Below are 8,286 nucleotides of genomic sequence, written 5' to 3' on the forward strand. Positions count from 1 at the left end.
TTGTGTTGGAAGACATGATCGACAAACATTAAGCAATCAAAAAGGGAAAAATCTAAATTTTGCCAGTTTTTGAAAGTGGAAACTGTTTAGTTCTCCTGTGTGGTTTATTTCTCTCTTTATCACTATAAATGGCAAAATGGAAAAGGGTGACGTACATGATGATCCCTGATTCATTTATTGCCAACGTAATTAGCTATGCTGCACAGCCAGACTCACTGGAATTATTATTATTATTATTAGTAGTAGTAGTAGTAGATTGATTGATTTTATTTTGTAAAATAATGCACAAAATACATAAATATAGTGTACATTAAGATACATGGATAACACAAGAAAGTGTATAACACTTATTTCCATTGTGGTCCAGTAGTAGTAGTAGTAGTAGTAGTGCTATAAATTAGCCCAATTTAAATATAATTAAGGTTTTAAATATTATTAAACATTCAAAAAATATATAATTTATTCTCTTCTTATCACAGTCTACACATTCATGATCAGAACAAGCTCAGTATTGCTGTGTGTGTGTGTGTGTGTGTGTGTGAGAGAGAGAGAGAGAGAGAGAGAGAGAGAACCCCTTTCAGGTCTCAAGTTTGTTCTGTACTTGTCTCAACCCAGCAGATGGATTTATGCGCCGCTCTAGGTGACGTCACTACCCGAGTCATCTGATTGGCTAGTTGAAGTTCAAAGAAGAGAGACTCGAGCAGAACCGGTCTTTTCATCTCAGCCTGATGGAATTGGCTGGTTGTAGAGGAGGAGGTGGGGCTAGCCGGTATTTAGGTTGTTCTCATTGGCTGGATGTGAGCCGGGGGGCGGAGTGGACCGGTTGTATTCTATTTAAATTGTTTTGGAGGCGCAGACTGACGAGCACATGAGTGTAAGCGCGTGTTAGGATCCGGCTGATCACGTGGGCGTGTTTAGTTTATTTGATTATAATAATAATAATAATCCACGTTTTTTGAACACACGTGCTGCGGACTTCAACGTGGAAAGTTGGATATACCGACCGTAGAGAATGTTTTTGTGGTGGTGGTTGTTTTGATTTTTGACTACCAATGAGCATCAGGTAAGACTGAATGAATAAACATTTTGGGGGTGTTCTTATTCACCTGCTTTATTCTCAACTCGATATAATCATCTCATTAGAGTACGTTTTAACCCTGATTTGCATTTTTGCAACATCGAATTAAGCTTTTCATACAAAAACAGGTTTTTTTTTTTAAATGTAAGGTTGCAAGCTGAATATCCAAATATTCAAGCATGCAAAGTAGGAGGAAATGTATTATTTAATCATTTCACTAAAAGATGCATTAATAATCCATGCCTAGCACGCAAGAATAGAATAGAAAGGAAAAATAAAATATGCATTTCATGCCACATACTCTAAGTAAGTGAGTGAGTGAGTGAGTGAGGAAGTAAGTAAGTAGTTAACATAATTAAACAGGGAGGGGAAAGGAGCTCAGAAATGCACTGCATGATAAAAATGTGCAGTGTTCCTTCTTCTGCTTTGCACCTGTTGGAACTCATAGGACACTCATAGGATTTGGACGTTTCCAATGCATTCCTGTCCAATCAAAAAAAAAAAAATCCCCAGAACTCGTATCTATTTTTATTGTTATTCGATTAAAGTTAAGCGCGCGCCGCGGTAACAGCGGTGCGGTTATTTGGAGCGCGCGCGCGCACATGTCGCACGTTTTTGTTTGTTTGCTTGTTTGTTTGTGGCATTTCTCAGCAGACAGCCGGCAGGGTCAGCCACATGTTCATGCTCATGCACAGGCAGTGTTGACTCACTCCTAAACTACAGAACTCCTTCCAGGCTGAACTATGCAAGATGTGCTGTTGGAGGCACGTTTTTAAGTGATGGATAAGAGGTTAATTCCTGAAGAAGGAAGGGGAAAAAAGTAGAGGGTTTTTTTTTCGGTCACATTTTCCACTGTGTGTTTCTGTTCCACGCTATTAAAGTAAACACTCCTCCGAGACATAAACATTGTTATATTACATTTCATTTACTCAAAGAAACAGTCCCATCTGTCAATCTGCCTGCGTGCATTGCCAGGTATTTGATCATTTATCCAGTAGAATATATTGTAACATTTCCATTTCCAGCCATCAGATTTTCAAAAGGCAGCTCACTTTGATCTTTGTCACAAATCATTCTGAATCACATTTAATCCATTAAAAAGCTATTTCGCTTGTGTTTGCTGGCTTGGATGCAGTCAAATCAGTGCTAAAAAGCATGCTGAGAGTTATTTACTACACTTAGACACTAAACTGGACTCTAGTACGTTCTCAAAGATGCATCTCTTTTTTTAATATTACTTTAATACCTATGTTTTGTACCGGTATAGAAACGTGAATCCTAGTGCACCCTTAAAATGATTGTCTTTATTTCTTCTGTTGTGTGAGGTACATGACACTTGACAGGAGTGTATGTAACAGGTAATGGATACACACTAATATTACAAATGAGGTACTGTTGAGAGTATCAGCTAGGCAATAGATTAGTACCCACTGGTATGAATAATCAAATCTTACATCTCATCTTACATTTTCTTCCTTCACGACGTCAAATTGTTCTGGAAATATAGAATTACTGTAAATATCAAATGTGCACCTTTTCTCATAGCTGGTTGCTCTGGGATCATGTTTAAAAACATCCAGAGCAGACTAAGGAACACAATGAGTGATGCTATAGTGCTCACAGGGCGAGCCCTACACAGCTGAGAGAAGATGAGGTCCCAGTGGATGAGCTCTCCAGTCCCATCTGGCTCACTGTACTGTACACCACCAAGCAGAAAGAAGTGATCACAAACCATTGCTTTCTGGTGCAGTTGTGGAAATTAAATTGGTTTCAGATTTGCATTCATTATAATACATGCGAAAGAGCTCTGAGCCACTGTGCTAGACTGTTTAGAAAAGCACTAATCACGTCAGTAAATGATAAAGTGATGGATGGCCCAGTGCTGGTTTGCACTTAAATGCTTACTCATCTAGCCTACTTACCACTGTGGAATGATGGTAACAAACTCATCCAAAGTTGGCTACCAAACCACAGCCACAACTCCACCTTGATGAGAACTGATCTCAGGCATGATATGGACCAGCACAAAAATGCTGCATTTGGGCCAATTCCAAATTCTCTAAATTCTATGAAAACCTTAAATGTGGCTGCTCATAGTTCAGGCTTTTTTGGCCCATAATCTGCTTGCCATTGCCATAACTGGCCCTTATTTTGCCTGAACTGAACCATATTTGGCCCGGAATAATCTGCTATCTGGGCAGGCCAGCATACTCAAAATAATCTGTTTTAGAGTGTGGTTGGAAAAGTTTCCAGGACTCTGCTACTGGTTAGAGAAATCCAGCCAGTGTGTACCAGTGCACTGGTAAAGGATGTAGTCATGCAAAACATTTTCCATCTTCCCTGACTGTGTGATTAGCAAAGTATGTGAAAATGGGCATTAATAATGCACCAGTGAGCAGTAAGGCTGGTGGAGCATGGAGCGAACAGGTTGACAGATACACTGGTGGGGCATTAAAGTGTTGCAAGTGACTGCTGGAAAGCAGCATTGTGCTGCAGGGCAAATAGAAATTCCTATCCATTCTGCTGCCGAGGCCATAATTGCAGCAACACGTTTATTGTTTGTTCCACAGGTGAAACTGTACAAAACCATATTAGCCAAGCAGAGTCAGCAAAATGCAAGGTAACGTGCACATGACGTGACATAAGCCAGATTTTCCATGGGATCTCAAGGAAGTACTGTAACCTTGAGACAAATGTCAGAATTGTCTTATAATTGTTGTGCTGCTAAAAATGACAGAGCAAACCTTTACTAACTACATTACAATCTCTCAGCTCTGAGGAATGAGAGCTAAAGTTACTCATTGTTATTTTATTCAGAACCAAATGAAATATTTTTGGCACATTCTGCGGTTCTGAACTAACCTAAGAGATTAGTCAGAGTCCTCATTGGCTTCGTAGTAGTTTTTTTTTTTTGGTGTGTGTGTGTGTGCGTGTCCTGTATCAACATCCGTTAAGATCAGCTGTTATTAGTTCCAACAGATATTTAACCCAGTGTCGGTGTCAAATGTTGTAATATATTTAGCAAAATAAAACTAATTGTCTACCTCCAATTCTTGTTTTTGATAGGACACTTCACTGATGAGAACGAAGGAGCAGATGAGAGCAGAGTGATCAGCGCACACTAGGCCCTGCAGACCTTTCTGTCAGTCAAAAGGTCTAACTGGAGCAGAGTGACGCCTGTTGCGTCCGGCTCTAAACAGTTCCCCCATTTCCTTCTTGTGTTGGTCTCCGTGAGCGTTTCAAAACTGTTTCTCCAACGCTTCTTCCAGAAACTCAGACTGTTTTCCAAAGCAGAAGCTGCACAGCCCTCCCAGACAGAGGTGATGGGAAGTGTGCGGGCTAACCGCTACAGCATTGTGTCATCAGAGGAGGACGGGATGAAGTTGGCCACTATGGCGGTGCAGAATGGCTATGGGAATGGGAAGAGCAAGGTGCACACACGGCATCAGCCCCAGAGTAGGTTCGTCAAGAAGGATGGGCACTGCAATGTACAGTTCATCAATGTCAGTGAGAAGGGTCAACGTTATTTGGCAGACATTTTTACCACTTGTGTGGACATTCGCTGGCGCTGGATGCTTATCATCTTCTGCTTGGCGTTCCTGCTTTCATGGCTGTTCTTCGGATGTATCTTCTGGCTGGTGGCCATCTTCCGTGGAGACCTGGAAGGCAGCGGTCCAAAATGTGTTTCGAACGTGAGCAGCTTTACCGCAGCTTTTCTTTTCTCCATCGAGACGCAGACTACCATTGGCTATGGCTACCGCTATGTTACCGATGAGTGTCCGATTGCCGTCTTCATGGTGGTCTTTCAGAGCATCGTGGGCTGCATCATTGACGCTTTCATCATTGGTGCTGTCATGGCCAAGCTGGCCAAGCCTAAGAAGCGAAACGAGACATTGGTGTTCAGCCACAATGCTACCGTGGCCATGAGGGACAACAAGCTGTGTCTAATGTGGAGGGTTGGCAACTTGCGCAAGAGCCATCTGGTAGAGGCCCATGTGCGGGCTCAGCTCCTTAGGTCTCGTACGACAGCAGAGGGGGAATACATCCCACTGGACCAAATAGACGTTGATGTGGGCTTTGATAGTGGCATTGACCGTATCTTCTTGGTTTCTCCAATAACCATTGTCCATGAGATTAACGAGGACAGCCCATTTTATGACTTGAGTAAGCAGGAGCTAGACAGTTCAGAGTTCGAGATTGTGGTGATCTTGGAAGGTATGGTGGAAGCAACAGCCATGACAACTCAGTGCCGTAGCTCATATCTGGCCAGCGAGATCCTCTGGGGTCACCGCTTCGAGCCAGTCCTGTTCGAGGAGAAGAACTACTACAAAGTGGACTATTCACGCTTTCACAAGACCTATGAGGTGCCCAGCACCCCGCTGTGTAGCGCCAGGGACCTTGCAGAGAAAAAATACATCCTTTCCAATTCTAATTCCTTCTGTTATGAGAATGAGGTGGTGCTTCCAAACAAAGAGGAGAAGGAGGAAGGAGACGGGGGTGGACTGGTGCCCATGAACACACACACTGACACTGGCTCAGACTCTGACCACAATCAAGCCAGTGTTCCTTTAGAGTCACGGCCTCTCAGGCGAGAATCAGAAATATGACTGTATAGGCCTCCTGTGAAAAATCCAGTAATTGCCTGTTGATCAAATAGGCACATTGAGCTGAACTGAAGTCCTGAGGGGACGCAGACTTAAGCTGACGGTACAGCTGCAAAGAGAGGTTTAGAGATGAACTGAACAAGAGTGTTCATGATGAATATATCTGGTTTATAAAGAGGCATTGCACTGAAAATGAGTGCACATAAAGGGGCCGATGGGTTTATCCAGTTATGCAACACTACCTTTTAGACCATTGCTCTTTGATGGCATACAGTGGAAGGGATGTGAGTGCTGTGTAAAACTTGAAAATATCAGGCATGGCTTCCTGGGCATTTGTCCAGCAGTGGCAGAGTGATATGAGTAGGCTAAAAAACTGTTTAAAAAGTGTTTTAGTGATGCATGAATGATCTCAAATCATGGACTGTGGTTTATACTGAAATCTTGTGGAGAGAAAAGAAAACCTTACTGACAGTAAGGTGTGCACGTTTACCTTACTCTATGCCTTGTATTACATAGCCAAGCATCTGTTACATTAGAGGCATTTAGCAGGCGCTGTTATCCAGAGCAATGTACCCTGGGCAGCCGTTGGGGTAAGGTGCCTTGCTCCAGCCGTTCCTGCTGGTCCTGGGAATCAAACCGGCAACCTTTTGGTCCCAAAACTGCTTCACTGGCCATTAGGCCTCTTTGCAGCAACAATGTAGAAAATCTTTACTCACCACATAGGCCAGTAACCTAACAAAAGCTTTACACCTGTACTTACAGACAGAGGGTTTTAGGGTCCTATCATGTCATAAAGATATACAGAAGTCCAATTTTTAACATAATGATGAACACTGGCTAATATATTATTTAATGTATTACTGTTTGTACCACATATTGTTCAGATGAGTCTAAAGGCCTTAGTTGGGGTCAAAGGTATCCCTGAAATAGACCTGTTTGGGATTTCTGATAGATGTGTGTATGTGTGTGACCTGTGGCCACAATACAAACAGTTTACTTGCGATTAATGTAATGAGTAGTTTTGTTCTGCGTGGGTCATTTGGGCTTAATTGTAGGCTCTCGAGCTAGGGCAAATGCAAGGAACATGCCTGTTTACAGCGGTAACTCCCACAGGGTCAGACCGGTGTCAAAGCCAAACACAGCGCTCGTCCCATCCACTGGGGAAGAGAGGGAGAGAATGTGCTAATGAATGTTTTTCCATACATGCTGCTATGTTGCATCTTATAATACGGTTTTGGAGAAGACTGAAATATTCTAAAGAGTATTCTAAACAAGGTATCAGATACTTTTGAAGGATATTAGATGTAGGTCTATAGGACAAAAAAATAAAATTGAAAATATTTTTGATGGAATTTTGGTTTTGTTTGTTCTTCAGTACACATGCTTATTTTATCAGATATTGGGTTTGTTTGTTTTTTTCAATATTCAAAGCCAAATGTTTTTAAAAGAAAATATCACAGAGATCATAAGAAATCAGAAGGTTACAGGGTAGCCTCTTGGGAAAACTCCTCCTTTATAACGTCAGTGTTATATTATATATTATATTATAGTGCTGCATAAGTAAGTGTTCCAAGGTTGTTAGAAACGTGTAGATTTGCATACAAGCAATTTGTATGAACTCAAAATATATTTTTTTACAACGAAGCCTAAATGTTCGACATATAAAACTGCACTGTATTATGGCCTTGAGATTTAAGGTAGCTAATTGGATAGAAAACAGCACTGTTACAGACATTCATACCCCTACAATGTTTAGTTTTTTTTAATATCATGACATTTTACACAGCACTAAAGCCGAGCTTTATCTTACGAATTGCAGTTCAACCTTAATGGCTCATTGGCTCCATGTGCCAGGTCATTGAAACCTGTAGGACTGAGTCATTAGACCAAGATCCTGTCACCAGCACTGAGCTCAGGATGGATCATAACCTGAGATTTCATAGCGATCGGTTGATGTCATGCTAAAATACCAGCCTCTCGACATGTCAGGACGTTTTTATAGCAGAGCAAATATTCTCCCATGCTCTCTAAATGGAGATAATAATATTCAGATCAACTTTATTTTAAGCTTTACGCTCAAAAAGTGTACACATCAACACGAATCGGTATCCGCTTTTGTGTTAGCTTTGTGGGGTTTTTTCCCTTCTGTGCATTTATCTGAAAAACCAACACTAGCCAGAATCAGTAGGCCTGATTAATACTGACCTATCAACCTGAAGAAGCCCTTCTTAATGACTGATGGCATGCGTGCAGTTTCTTCTTGGTTTGTAAATATCCCAGTACTTTTTGCAGTCCATTTTTATTTTCTTTTTTTTCCTCTATCAGTCTTCCTTGTACTGCAAAAAACAATGGAATGTACAGATTTTTTATATTATGACTAATATTATTGAAGTTATTATTATTATTATTGTTGTTGTTGTAATAATTATTGTACATGCTATTTTATTTCTGTTTTTCAATAAAATATGAATGAAGAATCAAAACAAGTGTTGCTCGACTCTCATTGTGTGCTTGTAGATGTCAAATAATCCTTTAACACTCGAGTTTGAAAGTTTTGGCTCCCTTGAAATCATTTTAACATCATGTTTGTCTTGGAATTATCCG

General features: G+C 41.0%; 1 protein-coding gene across 1 annotated transcript; it reads left to right on the plus strand.

Moving 5' to 3' along the window:
* The first annotated feature begins 877 nt into the window (after positions 1 to 877).
* On the plus strand, positions 878 to 8,065 carry kcnj2a (potassium inwardly rectifying channel subfamily J member 2a). The gene is made up of 2 exons (XM_060940315.1): positions 878 to 1,063; positions 4,145 to 8,065. Exon 2 carries the CDS (start codon positions 4,402 to 4,404, stop codon positions 5,683 to 5,685), a length of 1,284 nt encoding a protein of 427 aa, XP_060796298.1. The 5' UTR covers positions 878 to 1,063; positions 4,145 to 4,401; the 3' UTR covers positions 5,686 to 8,065.
* Positions 8,066 to 8,286: the final 221 nt, after the last annotated feature.

The sequence above is a fragment of the Neoarius graeffei genome, chromosome 14 (genome assembly GCF_027579695.1).
Source record: "Neoarius graeffei isolate fNeoGra1 chromosome 14, fNeoGra1.pri, whole genome shotgun sequence".
Lineage (NCBI taxonomy): Eukaryota > Metazoa > Chordata > Actinopteri > Siluriformes > Ariidae > Neoarius > Neoarius graeffei.